Raw genomic sequence first — 18,405 nt, 5'->3', positions numbered from 1 at the left:
ATGCAAGATATATTTTGACGTATTGAACGATTTTGACCAGTCACCGTAGGGCCTTCCCGCGCAACATGTATTTCAATTGCAAAAACGTAATGTTGACATTTAATAGACAAACTGCCTCATGGTACGGCATTTATGATATGTGTATCCATTCTCTTGCAACTAAAGTTTGTTTCAAGGAGTCAATAGCGGTAATCTGACTGTGGTTGCTGTAAATAACGGAGAGTTGTGCGATCTACCAATCACTTCACACTGATTTCGACGAAATTATTGTAAACATTATTATAATCATTGAATAAAATTAATAAAGTATATTGCAAGCATTAGTCCAGATAAACAATGAACATTTTTTTTATTACCAGATATTATAACAATAGAAGTAAATTGTGTACTTCAGTTTGGATTTATTGACTGGTAATTTCGGTTGGTTGGTTGGTTGGTTTGTTGTTTAACGCCGCACTCAGCAAAATTCCAGCTATATGACAACGGTCTGTAAATAATCGAGTCAGGATCAGACAATCCAGTGATTAATATCATGAACATCGATACAAGCAATTGGGATTGATGACATGCATCAACCAAGTCAGCGTGCCTGACCACCCGATCCCGTCAGTCACCTTTTACCACAAGCATAATTACCTTTTACGGCAAGCATGGGTTGCTGAAGACCTATTCTTTCCCGGAATCTTCATGGTATTTTCAGTGTTACGTGATCGTTGTGATCAGCTGATAATGTTTTCTGAGATGGGGGAAAACATGGTGTCATTGGAAAACTTGAGTTTATTAAAAATGTTAGTAAACTTTACTGTGAGCTATAACTGAGTTAGCGCTATATTGAAGCGTGCAATAACAACTTGTAATGTGTGGAAAAGTACTGAAATATGCTATTTGAAGGGGGCGTGGCCTAAATGCAAATGTCCGATTGAGATTTTAAATTTTCTTGAACCCTGGACTAGATGTAAGATACATTGGGGAGGTGGAAGGGACTATTTCCTGATGTAATAGAGGTAGTATTCTTAGAATTATACACAATGATAACCATTGTTCGATAATTCCTACAACTATCCTACCTCTATTACATCATAGCCAGAATTTACCAGAGGGACAGGCAGGATTTGTCATCTTGTACTTGCGCATAATTGACAGCAGTGAAGAAGGGGAACACATAGAAGAAACAGGATATGAACCAATGCCTAACTTTCTGATTTTACCCCTTGCAAACCTGAAGAAAACTGGCACTTGTGCATCCTTCCCGTTCTATCGTCATAATTGTTACTTGTTTTTGGTGATATATGACCTTACTTATGATGTTTCCCTCTGGTTCTGAGGTCTTTCATGACGTCACTTCCAGTTTTGAGAACATCTATGACGACACTTTTGGTCCATTCTCTTTTGGTGACATCACTTGGGTCATTTATGACTCCGGTAGTTATACATGTTACCCCGAGCAACTAACAATGTAATAACCCTATTACCTATGATCTATGATCCCAGATGTTAGCCTATGATCTGTCCAACCTAACTGACAAAGTGTAAAGGCTAACTTATTTTGTGGTATTTTCTGGGATCTTCAACAGAAAAGAGGGGGTGGAAAGGCTTCTGAGTGACTATAGCCTGGGCAGCCACCAAGAGGCCCAGGGATTATAGTCCCTTAGGATTGCGTTGTACGTCTCGTAGGTAGAAAAACGTAATCTCAGTTGGCAGCTTGATAACACTTGTTCGATGGAAACTGAATTCCATGAGGCCAGACCTGTTGCTAGTGCACAAATTTCATGAGCTTTGCAACTTCCTTATTCTGGTGTTGAGAGCTGGGCTTGACAATAACTATCAGATATAGTGGTCTTAAGCCATCCTGCCACAGTAGCCTTAGTAATGTCCTTTTCTTACAAAGGCTTGCAAGAGACAAAGAGCCATTTTCTTCTCCTTTCTGGGGTTCTGCGAAGCTGAAATATAGTATCTCAGAGCTCTGATGGGGGTATAATAGCCTATCTGGATGATCCACTCAATGATGGAATAGAATATCGTCTACTAGATGAAAACGTCATCCTTTGGGGTGGACTACAAGCTCCGGATGCTGTTGAAAATGGAGTTAGTACCCTCTTTTTACCACTTCGATCAGCCAATTGTCGCTTGGTAATTGACTTCCAATTTTCGGCGTATAGTGACAGATGACCACCCACTGGTCTAAGATATTGTGTCTTACCTGTTGAATGAGATGATCACGTGAGTAAGCAGGAATTGTGTGGTGCATATACATACCTGTGCAGCTTGAAGACCTTTATGCATCTTCAGAATGCTGTCCAGCGCACTATGAATGAATCCACCAAATTCTAAGTTCATTTCAACTTTTGTGTCACAAGGTTGGCCTGAAAACTCCTCACTGTTAACAGGGGGGAAGCACATGTCTGATGCCTGCTGCAAACCAGTTCATGAAAGAGCTAATGTTTATCATATGCTCATTGACATTGTAAAATTCTTTCAATTAGTTCATCTCAACATTCATCCTTGTATTTGGGTGTCTGACCAGATCAAAATATTCCTCATCAATGGTATGAGATGTGGGGAAAGGACAATTGTGTGTTTTATAGCATTGTCTTCCTTTGTGGGGGGGTAAGGCATGGTACGTTTTTCTGCAGGTAGAAGTGTTTTATTCCGCATTCATTTAAGCGACCACATTTTCAGTGAATGACGGATAAAGTAATGTGTAAAAACCTTCCCTCTTTTCTACAGGATTTTCATAATCTGCCCGTTCAATAAGCACCGGATCCTCTACCTCATTGCTTGGTGGTTTGACAGATGGGATCAACTGACAGATTTCATAAATGATATCTTTAAATGAGAAGTCGTTTGGTTAAAACATATATATACTATTGGATTCATCATGAGAAGCACCCGTAAAATGCTCTGGGTAGTACCCCTGGGGCTCTTGCCACTGGGGTGAGACGGTATCAAGTGGTGTATGCTTTTCTCTCTGCTGCGACCCTTGGCTCGAGCTGCACGAGGATTGTGCTGTATAACTGTCCGAGCTATTGACGCAGTTGTCACGTGTGACAGTGGCTACTACATCTAGCGTGAGGATCTCCGATCGCTTGGTCAATTCCACACCCCGAGCAGACTCCCAATGACGGAAGTGGGGGGGCATCCATACTCTACAATACGTTAACTAACTCTTCCTACTTTCGTCAATGATCTTTCTTCTCTACCACCGTTTTCTCACCAATCTTTTGACGATCGCAGGTTGTCTGATGTAATCTTTTAGATCTTGACTAGCTGTGATTTATTATCCAATAAGTGTTTCAATTGACCAGGCAAAACTTTTGCTTGTTGATCCAACACACACAGGAAAGAACTGATGTTTTCCCGCCTTGCACATGCGCAGATGCAGTGTGACCAGGGATAGAGTCTACCTCAAAACTATTGGGATAATTGTCAGTGAAGAGGACGTCTGTTGAAAAATCTAAAGATTTTGTAGTGTGATTATTGCCCAAAAAGGAATTTATGGCTATGATGTAATAGAGTGAGGATATTCGTAAGAATTATAGGAATGCATCAAACAAAACATTCTTTATACATCGACCACAGCTTATTTCACATGAATGGTGCTAACTGCATGACAAAAAAGCATCTTTACACGTGAGTGGTGTCAATATCCTGCCTTGTAAAACAAGAGGAGGCATGCATTAAAACATTATAGAACTTGATTATTGTCTTCATATCATCCGACATGTTGGTGTCCTCTTGTTAACATGGTGAAAGCATAACCAATTTTGTTCTTGTTTTCATTTGGTAAACAAACATAAACCATTCGGCCATCAGAGTGGTCACTGTTTCCATGTTATGAATGTAGACTCAGGCAAGTGCATAAATTTGCACTTCAAACTCACATCTCTACTTCATCAAAGAAAATGCATTTTTACTTCTGCCAATGGTTAAGCAATTTATTTACACCTTATTAGAAAGGCCTTCATCCCAAATAAATAACAGAGAGGGTAGTCTACAAATCCTACAATTTGTTTTGTTGTATAGGTTCTTGGGATGGTAATATGTATACATGTTGCAGGCAGGGGTGTTCAAATACCAAGATTTCCAACTTGCCTAAGGGCAAGTATACTTAAAATTCTTTCTTGGTTTACGGATGCACCACTCTTTCAAAGTCCAAATACTAAAAAATAAAAAAAAATGAAAATTACCCTTTTTTTTAATTCCGCCGATCTTTTCGTCAAAAAGTTCAAACAAAAAAAGATTTCATTTCCTCGTCGAGCTTAAAGCAAAGGGAACTCACTTTGATATTTCTCACTGGGATCCTTCTCTAATACCATGAAAGCTTGTCAAACGCAAAACGCAGTGGTGACCAGTTTAACTATTTCAACACTGTTGGCCGGTCAAAGCCACGAGTCACACCTCACAGCAGACCAACCAAGTCACGTCAAAATAGTTTATAATTATATTAACCTACTTGTCATATCATTCATTTATTAAACCTATCACATTTCATAATGTCTGAAACATGTATTCCATTTGATTTTATCATTTTTTATCACTATTTCCCGCAATGTTATTGAAAATAAAATTCTTGGACACACTTGATCAGCGGGTCCTCATCGAACTTGTCAAACAGCAAAATAAACACATATCAAGCAAATCTTTGAATATATTATACAAAGTAATAAAATCAACAAAAATGTATCTAAAAGTTGCCAAACTGACATATAAGTTATTATTTCCATCTTTTCATACGATTGCGTGTAATCGTAAGTCAAATGACATCTCGGCTTTTGTCGCCTCGATTTCTCGGCTCGGACACAGTGTCTTTAATGCCAAAATATATGCATAAGAAATCTTTCTCACAGCTTGTACCCAGGCACTACGCATCCATAAAGTTCCATATGTTTAACATAGATCACGATTTCATGCTTAAAACATTCAGCATAACATGATTTAATATATAAAACCAAACCTTTCGCCAAAGTCTGAAAATTACCGTTGCTGTAAACTGATTGGCTACCTTAGGTCACATGTTTAAATTTGACCAATCAGGAACCTTGTAGCAGATTATGTCAGTGAAACAAGATTAGTTTTTCTTTTTAATGTATATTGACATGGCAGCCTTCGACGCAGATCTATGTGTTATTCATACAAAGCTTTCATCGGGAAATGGGTGATGACAGATATTATTTGTAATTCTTTTTCAAAATAATGTTCCGACTACGTAAACAGATGAAAATAAACAAGCATGAAATACTCATATTCCCTGCCAATATGACATGTTCGGTTGTGTGCAAGGCATTAGCTACTGTGAACTATGTTCACTGGGCCTTTTTGTAAATGGCCTAATTGCAGCACTAAAAAAAGTTTTTACTGGTGTTGTTTTGCCATTTGCAGTTTATGATAGAATATGTAACTGTATTTGTAATGAGTAAGGATGAGACATATGGACGAACGACTTCTTTATTACAATTAGGAGCGATGGTTTCAGCGTTCCGGGACAGTGATGTCGATTTTGTCCTTTATTCCCCCAAGAGATAATACTTCCCAGTCAACATGCGCGTTGACACAATGGAAACTCAAAAAATATTATTTTTTTAAAAACCCAAACTATCAAAAGGCACCAGTTCACCACTAGACCTATCTATGTGCCAAGTTTGGTGAAGAAATATGGTACGGTTTTCAAGATCTGCTCCAGAAACGAAATGTGACGGACGGACGGACGGCACCTATTCCTATATCCTCCTTCCACTTCGTGGCAGGTGATAACAAGTATTTGTCACAAAGTGACGAAATGTCCCCCACCTGTATATACACCATAGTTCCAAACATGAAAACAATCCAGTGTTTAGCTCTTGAGATATCGCGGCAACACCGTTTTCCAACTCCAAAAGCAGATTTGCCTGCTGTGACCTTGAAAATGGGGTCAAGGTCACCAAAACCGACTGGTGTCTGCGGTGTCTGTATATACACCATAGTTCCAAATATAAAGACAATCCAGCGATTAGTTCTTGAGATATCGCGGCAACACCGTTTACCAACTCCAAAAGCAGATTTGCCTGCTGTGATCTTGAAAATGGGGTCAAGGTCACCAAAACCGACTGGTGTCTGCGGTGTCTGTATGTATACCATAGTTCCAAATATGAAAACAATCCAGTGTTTAGTTCTTGAGATATCACGGCATCACCATTTTCCAACTCCAAAAGCAGATTTGCCTGCTGTGATCTTGAAAATGGGGTCAAGGTCACCAAAACCGACTGGTGTCTGCGGAGTCTGTATATACACCATAGTTCCAAATATGAAGACAATCCAGTGTTTAGTTCTTGAGATATCGCGGCAACAAACAGGTGGGACGTACGTACGGACGTACGTACGGACGGTCGTGAATACTATATCCCCCGCTGGGGACAAAAAGAAACAGGTAAGTGAATTTTATGAAATCTTTCTTTGCCGAAAATCGTTAAATTTTCGCTCCATAACTCCTTAATCTGGACATTATGAATGTTTTAGCTTACATTATTTTTATTTAAAACAAACTTTATTAAGTTGTTGATGAATTATTTAAATAATGTAGTACACAGAACTTTCATATTTATAAACAATAGGATTAATTAGACCTTTCAAATAGTGTACGGCCAAACATGTAGTTAGCAAAGATGTTTTACATGCAGATAATTTCCTTGATAAATGTTGGCTTCATCTATCACACAAGAGTCTCTGGAAACTTGGTGTCACAGCAGTAATCTTCTGGTTGGCTGGTGATGAAAGAGATAAACGTTGCCCATGCTGCCAAAATAGCAGCGTCTTTCATGCATTTCCACCCATGACATGAATATTGTTATGTTGCCATTTGTGCACAAGCTGAGTGCCAGGGATATAATAAAATGTTCTTGAAAAATTGAGTTATTTTACTTATGTTACTCCAGGATATTTCTTTCCATACCTACCTAACTTTTTAGGACAAAATTCAAGTTAAAAAAATGTGAGAGGCTTTTTTCTTTTTTTTTAAATTGGCCTACCTCACTTTTGAAATGAGTTTGAAATCCATAAACCAAGAAATAAAAGTGTCGCCTTACTTGGCCAGCATGATTTTCAAATTGCCCTGCTAAATCACTTGGAACTTTGTAACCCGGCCGAACAAATTCCAGCATCACAATGCTATAACCCACTTTAATCCCCTGCACTGCAACTTCTTATACAACCTGATCACATGAATACCTCTGCTACATCATTTTCTTTTGCAGAGCTATCAGGCCAAAGGAGCTGTGATGAGGGGATGGTTTTGGGGGCATATAGCATGTGAGATATAAATATACAACTTAATGTAAAAGTTTACAAATGCTTAAACTTATGCTATCTCACACTATGCATTTATCCCACGGTTGGGTGGTGGGGCGCAGATACCCTAGCCTGATGACCACCAATGACGGTGAATAATCCTGGTGACAGGTCAGAGAGGGATAGAACAAGGGGTGGGGCATAAATCTCGGCAACTTTCAGATGAACAGACTCGGTACTGGAGGAAAAGCTGCTGTGGTGTGTGGACACCACTTTTGTTTTGAGTTTGTATATGTATAGACTTTACATGAGGACAATCAGGAATGGGAGAGTAAGAACCATTATTTCTGTGATAACTCTGTACTGAACCTGTTCCTGTGCTAATAATGTGGGAATGGTGTTTTGGATTTGGTCTGTAGCGAAGAAATGACACAAGAAACCAATGTTTACCGGATATTCAATACTAGTGGCATTGTTGTTGATACTGCAATCATTAAGACGTGGGGGAATGGTTTTATTGCTAGCAATAGTAGTATGAAGTGAGCATGAACAATACATCGGGGCAAGACACAGACTACATCCCTGGTGAACCTTAACCTCCCTTCCACACCTAGCTGTAAGTGATATCAGGTACATTTTTTAAAACAACTTTACCTGACCTGAGTTCAAACATATCTGCCTTTTTTGTCTAGTGCCTTTTGGTAGGAAATGAAGGTTACATAATTTGTGTACCAGATTGATGTCATTGAGGAATAAAGCAAGTGTACAAGTCGGTGATCCAAACATGGATTCTGGCGGCAGTATATTGCAGTGTATGTGTAATTGTCCATTGCTCGCTTCATTCTGCTCAGTCTGAAGCTCCACATACTTCCTGCTGTCCATGGATGTGGCAATGTATGGAGCCACATTCCGAATTATTGTAGTGTGTGGGGAGGCCATGTGAGTCGGTATTGAGAACGTAGATGTCCGGTATACTCACATCACAGTACGGTCACCCACTTAGGATATTAAGAGGGTAAATGGACGTCGACGTCTGTGTTATTCATTTTGGCCTCTGTGTATGAAATTTTAAATTCAGGGTAGTCGAGTGACAGTTGTTGTTTTTTTACGGATGTTATTGTTGTAAATAGTGTGTGTAATGTGTGATGCTGTCAAACCTGGCATTTTGATTGTGTCATGTATGAGGCCATTTGGTGTTGGGAAGAAGGGAGGAAGCAATACAGCAAGGTCACAATGCGTCAAATCGCATGAAAATTTCTTGACAATAAAAAAGCTAGCTGAAGACACATGTTCATAATGGCTATTGTAGCAGTGAACTTGATACACTAATTACAGCATATTTTCCGGTATCTGATTGATAATAACACAAGTGGTCATTAAACGAGTAGTAAGTAATTTATTTCTGCAAGTGTATCTCTTGTATCAATACCATGGATACAGAGAAAAATGTATAGTTTATCGTATGGTCACATGTAAACAAACAATGCACCATGACTTGCCAAATGCTGTAAGTTTCCCTCTCTTAGAGAATACCCTACAGTGTAGCCGGTCATGGTCATGCCTGTCTGCTGTAAGTTTCCCTCTTTTGGAGACTACCCTACAGTGTTGGCGGTCATGGTCATGCCTGTCTGCTGTAAGTTTCCTTCTCTTAGAGACTACCCTACAGTGTAGGCGGTCATGGTCATGCCTGTCTGCTGTAAGTTTCCCTCTCTTAGAGACTACCCTACAGTGTAGGCGGTCATGGTCATGCCTGTCTGCTGTAAGTTTCCCTCTTTTGGAGACTACCCTACAGTGTTGGCGGTCATGGTCATGCCTGTCTGCTGTAAGTTTCCTTCTCTTAGAGACTACCCTACAGTGTAGGCGGTCATGCCTGTCTGATGTAAGTTTCCCTCTCTTAGAGACTACCCCACAGTGTAGGCGGTCATGGTCATGTCTGTCTGCTGTAAGTTTCCCTCTCTTAGAGACTACCCCACGGTGTAGGCGGTCATGGTCATGCCTGTCTGCTGTAAGTTTCCCTCTCTTAGAGACTACCCCACAGTGTAGGCGGTCATGGTCATGCCTGTCTGCTGTAAGTTTCCCTCTCTTAGAGAGTACCCCACAGTGTAGGCGGTCATGGTCATGCCTGTCTGCTGTAAGTTTCCCTCTCTTAGAGACTACCCCATAGTGTAGGCGGTCATGGTCATGCCTGTCTGCTGTAAGTTTCCCTCTCTTAGAGACTACCCTACAGTGTAGGCTGTCATGCCTGTCTGCTGTAAGTTTCCCTCTCTTAGAGACTACCCCACAGTGTAGGCGGTCATGCCTGTCTGATGTAAGTTTCCCTCTCTTAGAGAGTACCCCACAGTGTAGGCGGTCATGCCTGTCTGCTGGAAGTTTCCCTCTCTTAGAGACTACCCCACAGTGTAGGCGGTCATGCCTGTCTGCTGTAAGTTTCCCTCTCTTAGAGAGTACCCTACAGTGTAGGCGGTCATGCCTGTCTGCTGTAAGTTTCCCTCTCTTAGAGACTACCCTACAGTGTAGGCGGTCATGCCTGTCTGCTGTAAGTTTCCCTCTCTTAGAGACTACCCTACAGTGTAGGCGGTCATGGTCATGCCTGTCTGCTGTAAGTTTCCCTCTCTTAGAGAGTAGCCCACAGTGTAGGCGGTCATGGTCATGCCTGTCTGCTGTAAGTTTCCCTCTCTTGGAGAGTACCCCATAGTGTAGGCGGTCATGGTCATGCCTGTCTGCTGTAAGTTTCCCTCTCTTAGAGACTACCCTACAGTGTAGGCGGTCATGGTCATGCCTGTCTGCTGTAAGTTTCCCTCTCTTAGAGACTACCCTACAGTGTAGGCGGTCATGGTCATGCCTGTCTGCTGTAAGTTTCCCTCTCTTAGAGACTACCCTACAGTGTAGGCGGTCATGCCTGTCTGCTGTAAGTTTCCCTCTCTTAGAGACTACCCTACAGTGTAGGCGGTCATGCCTGTCTGCTGTAAGTTTCCCTCTCTTAGAGAGTACCCCACAGTGTAGGCGGTCATGCCTGTCTGCTGTAAGTTTCCCTCTCTTAGAGACTACCCTACAGTGTAGGCGGTCATGCCTGTCTGCTGTAAGTTTCCCTCTCTTAGAGAGTACCCTACAGTGTAGGCGGTCATGCCTGTCTGATGTAAGTTTCCCTCTCTTAGAGACTACCCTACAGTGTAGGCGGTCATGGTCATGCCTGTCTGCTGTAAGTTTCCCTCTCTTAGAGAGTACCCTTCAGTGTAGGCGGTCATGCCTGTCTGCTGTAAGTTTCCCTCTCTTAGAGACTACCCTACAGTGTAGGCGGTCATGCCTGTCTGCTGTAAGTTTCCCTCTCTTAGAGAGTACCCTACAGTGTAGGCGGTCATGCCTGTCTGATGTAAGTTTCCCTCTCTTAGAGACTACCCTACAGTGTAGGCGGTCATGGTCATGCCTGTCTGCTGTAAGTTTCCCTCTCTTGGAGACTACCCTACAGTGTAGGCGATCATGGTCATGCCTGTCTGATGTAAGTTTCCCTCTCTTGGAGACTACCCTACAGTGTAGGCGGTCATGGTCATGCCTGTCTGCTGTAAGTTTCCCACTCTTAGAGACTACCCTAAAGTGTAGGCGGTCATGGTCATGCCTGTCTGCTGTAAGTTTCCCTCTCTTAGAGACTACCCTACAGTGCAGGCGGTCATGGTCATGCCTGTCTGCTGTAAGTTTCCCTCTCTTGGAGACTACCCCACAGTGTAGGCGGTCATGGTCATGCCTGTCTGCTGTAAGTTTCCTTCTCTTAGAGACTACCCCACAGTGTAGGCGGTCATGGTCATGCCTGTCTGCTGTAAGTTTCCCTCTCTTAGAGACTACCCTACAGTGTAGGCGGTCATGCCTGTCTGCTGTAAGTTTCCCTCTCTTAGAGACTACCCCATAGTGTAGGCGGTCATGCCTGTCTGCTGTAAGTTTCCCTCTCTTGGAGACTACCCCACAGTGTAGGCGGTCATGCCTGTCTGATGTAAGTTTCCCTCTCTTGGAGACTACCCCACAGTGTAGGCGGTCATGGTCATGCCTGTCTGCTGAAAGTTTCCCTCTTTTGGAGACTACCCTACAGTGTAGGCGGTCATGGTCATGCCTGTCTGCTGTAAGTTTCCCTCTCTTGGAGACTACCCCACAGTGTAGGCGATCATGGTCATGCCTGTCTGATGTAAGTTTCCCTCTCTTGGAGACTACCCCACAGTGTAGGCGGTCATGGTCATGCCTGTCTGCTGAAAGTTTCCCTCTTTTGGAGACTACCCCACAGTGTAGGCGGTCATGGTCATGCCTGTCTGCTGTAAGTTTCCCTCTCTTGGAGACTACCCCACAGTGTAGGCGGTCATGGTCATGCCTGTCTGCTGAAAGTTTCCCTCTTTTGGAGACTACCCCACAGTGTAGGCGGTCATGGTCATGCCTGTCTGCTGTAAGTTTCCCTCTCTTGGAGACTACCCCACAGTGTAGGCGGTCATGGTCATGCCTGTCTGCTGTAAGTTTCCCTCTTTTGGAGACTACCCCACAGTGTAGGCGGTCATGGTCATGCCTGTCTGCTGTAAGTTTCCCTCTCTTAGAGACTACCCCACAGTGTAGGCGGTCATGGTCATGCCTGTCTGCTGAAAGTTTCCCTCTTTTGGAGACTACCCTACAGTGTAGGCGGTCATGGTCATGCCTGTCTGCTGTAAGTTTCCCTCTCTTAGAGACTACCCTACAGTGTAGGCGGTCATGGTCATGCCTGTCTGCTGTAAGTTTCCCTCTCTTAGAGACTACCCCACAGTGTAGGCGGTCATGGTCATGCCTGTCTGCTGAAAGTTTCCCTCTTTTGGAGACTACCGTACAGTGTAGGCGGTCATGGTCATGCCTGTCTGCTGTAAGTTTCCCTCTCTTAGAGACTACCCTACAGTGTAGGCGGTCATGCCTGTCTGCTGTAAGTTTCCCTCTCTTAGAGAGTACCCTACAGTGTAGGCGGTCATGCCTGTCTGCTGTAAGTTTCCCTCTCTTAGAGACTACCCCACAGTGTAGGCGGTCATGGTCATGCCTGTCTGCTGTAAGTTTCCCTCTCTTGGAGACTACCATACAGTGTAGGAAGGAATAAAGCAAGTGTACAAGTCGGTGATCCAAACATGGATTCTGGCGGCAGTATATTGCAGTGTATGTGTGATTGTCCATTGCTCGCTTCATTCTGCTCAGTCTGAAGCTCCACATACTTCCTGCTGTCCATGGATATGGCAATGTATGGAGCCACATTCCGAATTATTGTAGTGTGTGGGGAGGCCATGTGAGTCGGTATTGAGAACGTAGATGTCCGGTATACTCACATCACAGTACGGTCACCCACTTAGGATATTAAGAGGGTAAATGGACGTCAACGTCTGTGTTATACATTTTGGCCTCTGTGTATGAAATTTTAAATTCAGGGTAGTCGAGTGACAGTTGTTGTTTTTTTACGGATGTTATTGTTGTAAATAGTGTGTGTAATGTGTGATGCTGTCAAACCTGGCATTTTGATTGTGTCATGTATGAGGCCATTTGGTGTTGGGAAGAAGGGAGGAAGCAATACAGCAAGGTCACAATGCGTCAAATCGCATGAAAACTTCTTGACAATAAAAAAGCTAGCTGAAGACACATGTTCATAATGGCTATTGTAGCAGTGAACTTGATACACTAATTACAGCATATTTTCCGGTATCTGATTGATAATAACACAAGTGGTCATTAAACGAGTAGTAAGTAATTTATTTCTGCAAGTGTATCTCTTGTATCAATACCATGGATACAGAGAAAAATGTATAGTTTATCGTATGGTCACATGTAAACAAACAATGCACCATGACTTGCCAAATGCTGTAAGTTTCCCTCTCTTAGAGAGTACCCTACAGTGTAGGCGGTCATGGTCATGCCTGTCTGCTGTAAGTTTCCCTCTCTTAGAGACTACCCTACAGTGTTGGCGGTCATGGTCATGCCTGTCTGCTGTAAGTTTCCCTCTTTTGGTGAGTACCCCACAGTGTAAGTGGTCATGGCCATGCCTGTCTGCTGTAAGTTTCCCTCTTTTGGTGAGTACCCCACAGTGTAGGAGGTCATGATCATGCCTGTATGTTGCCCCCAAAGAGGATTTATGCTACAGCTAGGTACCATCTGGTCAGCAGGGATCGTCTGGGTCATCGGACCCCAGGACCGGTATTCCTCCCACTGATGTACACAAGTCCGGGTCCCTAAGACCCCAGGACATTCATTCATCCTACCTGGTTCACCTCGACCCCAGGGTCTCGCATAGGCAACCGAGGCAGCCCCTATTTTATGCCAAACATTTGTATGTAATAAAAATTCTTTTCATGTACTACATGTTTTATGTTGTTTGTGGCACAAATTACATAAAATGTAGTACATGAAAAGAATTTATATTCACATGTCATCAACACACCTTATCAACAATTACTTCACATAGTTCCCCTTGGGTTGGCTGGCCCTCTAACTACTACCGGGACTTGTGCAGGAGAGAGGATGATTGCTCTATCCCCCTCCTATGGGTATCGAACACACCTGTGGTCAAGATAAATGTGGAATCCATCAGCCACCCTGCCGCTTCATGACATTTCACCTGGTGTGTCTCCAGGGCCCCAGACAATAGCGTGATGACTCTTTTGTCTGTGGGTTGCCCTGTACCTGTTTAAATACAGTTGACACCTATATGAGACACAAAACTGCGCAGACCTTTCACTCTTCCAGCCATTCATACATGAATATGAAGATATTACATACAGAGGTGATGACCGAACTATTGAAGAAATGTGGTGTGGGTATTTTTTATGAGTCTGCAGTGTCAGTCATTATTCGTGTCTTGTATCCTTGCATTACTATACTTTAGTGTGTACGAATGTTACCTGTATTATGTAATTGAAGGTAGAAGGTAGTTACAGATCGTATGTGATATAAAAACTTTCTATGCATGTATGTTTGTTTTGAAAGAAAACAGCATTGCGATCGAGGATGTATGATGTGATGACACCGACGTATAATGAGTAATAGCATCTGTGTCTGTGTCGCCTTCGTTGAGTGGTATAATTTGTTAGCTTTGCTGAGGTACTGGAGTTGGGGGAATGGGTTACACTATGTCGGCAACTCTTGTTTTCTGTCAGCTTTTTGTTGCTTTTGTTTACTCTTCAGAGTGCACCTTGCATAGTAGTCTTCTACAATAAAAGTGGGCATTTGTGACTGAGATACCCACTGTGGAGTAGGGCGTTCAACATATTTCACCTTGAAGGGATGCGTTTTGATGACACCACTTGTTCAATGAAAGGGGTTTCCTCTACTGTGTCAGATGTTGGTTGGTTGGTTGGTTGGTTTGTTGTTTAACGCCGCACTCAGCAATATTCCAGCTATATGACGGCGGTCTGTAAATAATCGAGTCTGGACCAGACAATCCAGTGATTAATATCATGAGCATCGATCCACGCAATTGGGATCGATGACATGCATCAACCATTAGTCGCCTTTTACGACAAGCATAATCGCCTTTTACGGCACGCATAGTCGCCTTTTACGACAAGCAGAAATACCAACTTAGACATACGCTGAAACTATGTATTCCACATCACTGTTGATTGAGAAGCACTTGTAACAAGTATATAAACAATGTCATTCAAACACCAATTACATCCTGTGAATTGTCACTGCTGGGGTCAAGACAAGAGTTCTATTCACTTGTCATCACTGACCATACCTGCAAGTCCAGACAGGCGCCACCTACGCAACACAGTGTCTTTTGTTCTTTGCGACTGCGTCAAAGGCCCGTTTGTGACCAAATTGTGTTATTCCGGGACAAGCCAAATAGCAACGTGTGCCCCTCTCGTGGCCATTTTGGCGACGGGGTTCCGTCTAAGCACCAATGCGCAAAGCTAAGAGAATTGTAAAGTCGTTGCGTAATGATTCACATATTTTTTCCCATGTATTATATACATTTCAGATGCAATTTCAAGCACATAGGGACATGCAGTATTATACAGTATGACAGAACACATTTAACTGTATCTTGTGTATATTTTTAGATGCAAGACATATATAAATAAAAAATAATCGTTGAGGGATTGTTTGACCAACAAAGGGGGGAGTTTTAACCACTAGGCTCCCCGACCGCCCCCTACATACAGTGAAGAAACAGACCATGATTAAGAAACTCTAGTCACTGGATCAGTACAAGATAAATTATAACCAGCCATATCACACTGAGATAGATCCAACAGAACCACCAGTCAGATCCTCCATGAAAAGTGCGTACTGCACTTAGATAGAAACTGAAGACCTGTGATGTAGTTGTTCAGTGAATCATCAAGAAAGTAGACCAGCCTACAAACAGGGTCAGTTTACTGGTGATAGTTGAGAAACCAAACTTGACAAGTTGAGGATATATTTGGATCCTAAACATCTAAATAGGGCCATAAATCAAGAAAACTTTCAGCTACCAACTTTTGAGGAATTCCCAACCAGGCTATCAGGGGCTAAACTGTACTCTAAGATTGATTGAAACTCAGGATAGTGGCAAGTGAAGTTAGACGAACCTAGTCAGTTTCTCACAACATTCAACACACCTTTTGGCAGGTATTGATTCCTCAGAATGCTGTTTAGGATCATATCAGCTCAAGAGGTATTCCAGCAACAATGTTTTTAAATTTATTTTTATAGATTTCAGGATCTCCCAGGTGTTGAGAAGTGACATACTCACATAGATGGCATGTTATATGGCACCACACCAGAAGACTACAATCAAAGGCTACACAGGCCATAATAACTAAAACAGTTGATACAGAAATATTGAAGCAATCAGCAAAATGCCACCACTGGATGACAAAAAAGGAGGGGAACGACTGTTGGGATTTGTCAACTACTTTGCAAAATTCATTCCTAATCTGTCTGACATAACAAAACCAATGAGACACTGTTGAAGAAAGATGTTGAATTCTTCTTGTCTGCGGAGCAGCAGAAATAATACAACACAATACGTCAAGTTCTCACAGAGGAACCTGGTCCAATGCTGAATTTTTGTGACATCACCAAACCGGTAGTAGTAATTTGTGTTTCATCAAGATCACAGACTGAAGCAATCTGCACGGACAGAACTGGTGGCTGTTGTGTTCACCTTAGAACAATTTCATTAGTACACCTATGGTAGAGATGTTAACGTAGAATCAGACCAAAAGCCATTGGGATCCCATTTTGAAGAATCCTCTGTCCAAGATACCACCTAGATTACAGAGAATTTTACCCACGTTACAAAAGTATACACTCAACTTGATATACAAGCCAGGAAAGTGATGGCATTGATTGACACATTCTGAAGGGAGTATATATTCCACCAAGCAGTGGTTGTGAAAATCTAGAAGATAACACTGCTTGCAATGTACATACTCTCACTTCAAATCTGCCTGCAACAGATGCAAAATTATAGGACATTAAAGAAAATTTACTGAAGGATGAGGAGTTTTATCAGGCCATAGATTTCAAATGACTGACTTCAGAATTTTCAAGATGAACTCCCAGACAGAGAAGGCATTGTTTTCAGAGGGGAAAGAAGAGTGATTCCCAAAGTTATGTATCTGGAAATGCTTAAGTCAGTCAACATCAGATTATAATAGGCATTTATAACACAGCATGCATGCCATAAAAACACATGTAGGAGAAGAAAATGTTAAAAAAAATCCCAGGAATGAGCCAAGACAATATTAGCATACATGAACATTTTGTTTACAATAGGTGAGCCACACTCAGTACTATTCCAGCTAGCTAAAATAAGAACAGTTTGCAAGAGATGTCACGGTTTCAATTTGGATGGATGATTCATCTAATGATAATCATTGAAAACTCACGTACTGATCAGTAGTCTCGCCAAGTGCCAATTTGTCAGCACATGAAAAAGCTCCTTTATGAAGCCAACAATACGCATCCACAGCAACAGTGCAGCCTTCAAACTGTGAAATATTTACTGGAGTGTGGATCTTCTTCAAGTATGGCAGGAGTCCAGTTATACCCATTGTTTGAAATCTGAAATAAAAATATTGTGAATAAATATTAACGAAACAGCTTGGGTTTATTGTGGTGGCATGTGGTTAGTATGTATGCTTGCATTATTCCCTCAGGATTGCTTCATATAAAACATAGAACATGTGTGACTAAAGAGATTTGATTCTGACAGCTTACTTTGTCATGTTTATCTGTGGTAATAAACATTAATGAAACTTCCCATCAGTCCTTATTTTCAATCACCCGGTAATCATGTGTCATGAATAAATTAACTTGGGATTCCCCATTCTCATTTGCAAAAAGCACTTACCTAAAAACAAATACAGTGACACTTATACATGTGAGTTCTATACAGAAAAAATGTGTGATATGAGAACTATAGAAATGTGATACATTGAGCTATGTATGCGAGATATATTGAGCTTTATATGTGTGATATTTTGAGCTATATATGTGCAATATGTGTAACTTAAATTGTGCTATATATGTGAGATATATTGAGCTATATATATGTGAGATATATTGAGCTATATATGTGAGATATATTGAACTATATATGTGAGATATATTGAACTATTTATGTGAGATATATTGAGCTATATATGTGCAATATATTGAACAATATATGTGAGATATATTGAGCTATATAAGAGCGATATATTGAGCGATATATGTGCGATATATGAAACTATGTATGTGCGATATATGGAACTATATATGTGAGATATATAGCCGTCAATGTGCAGCTGTTGTAATATGCAGCTACCAGCCGACTCGTCTCTCATCAAAACATGGGCTGTGTACTCGCGGGCAGATGACCACAGAGTACGCTGATCACTGTGTCCGATTAACAAGACTAATAAGTGATTTTGGTAATTCGTTGCAAATTAGTAGTGTCAGAGTCGGAGTATGAGGCTGTCAGATTAACGGGTCTAAATAGCAACCATCATTAGTCTCGGATAAAAATGATTGTTGGATTAACAAGTGTCAGATTAACAATACTTGACTGTATGTGGGACATGTACAATATATATGAGCAGTCTACTGACCAACCTGACAAGTTCTGGCTTGTTATGTGAAGAATAAAGCATGTCTGGGTTTTTTTATGATTTATCTTCAGGTTTTAAATATTATCAA

General features: G+C 41.6%; 1 protein-coding gene across 2 annotated transcripts in view; it reads right to left on the bottom strand.

Annotated features, from left to right (window-relative positions):
* The window catches only part of LOC139442173 (exonuclease 1-like), a 121,078-nt gene that overhangs the window by 75,847 nt on the left and 26,826 nt on the right, over positions 1 to 18,405 (bottom strand). The window contains exon 2 of one of the 2 annotated variants that reach the window (XM_071222960.1): positions 17,119 to 17,289. In XM_071222960.1, coding sequence (XP_071079061.1) covers positions 17,119 to 17,279 — 161 coding nt within the window. In that variant the 5' untranslated portion in view covers positions 17,280 to 17,289. Of the gene's footprint in view, positions 1 to 17,114; positions 17,290 to 18,405 lie in introns of those variants that run through there. The other variant, XM_071222961.1, reaches the window with a different exon arrangement.

This window comes from Haliotis cracherodii, unplaced genomic scaffold, assembly GCF_022045235.1.
Source record: "Haliotis cracherodii isolate W230 unplaced genomic scaffold, xgHalCrac1.p SCAF_5, whole genome shotgun sequence".
NCBI classification, from domain to species: Eukaryota; Metazoa; Mollusca; class Gastropoda; order Lepetellida; family Haliotidae; genus Haliotis; species Haliotis cracherodii.
The sequence above is the reverse complement of the archived record's forward strand: the minus strand, read 5'-3'. Positions and strand labels throughout refer to the sequence as shown.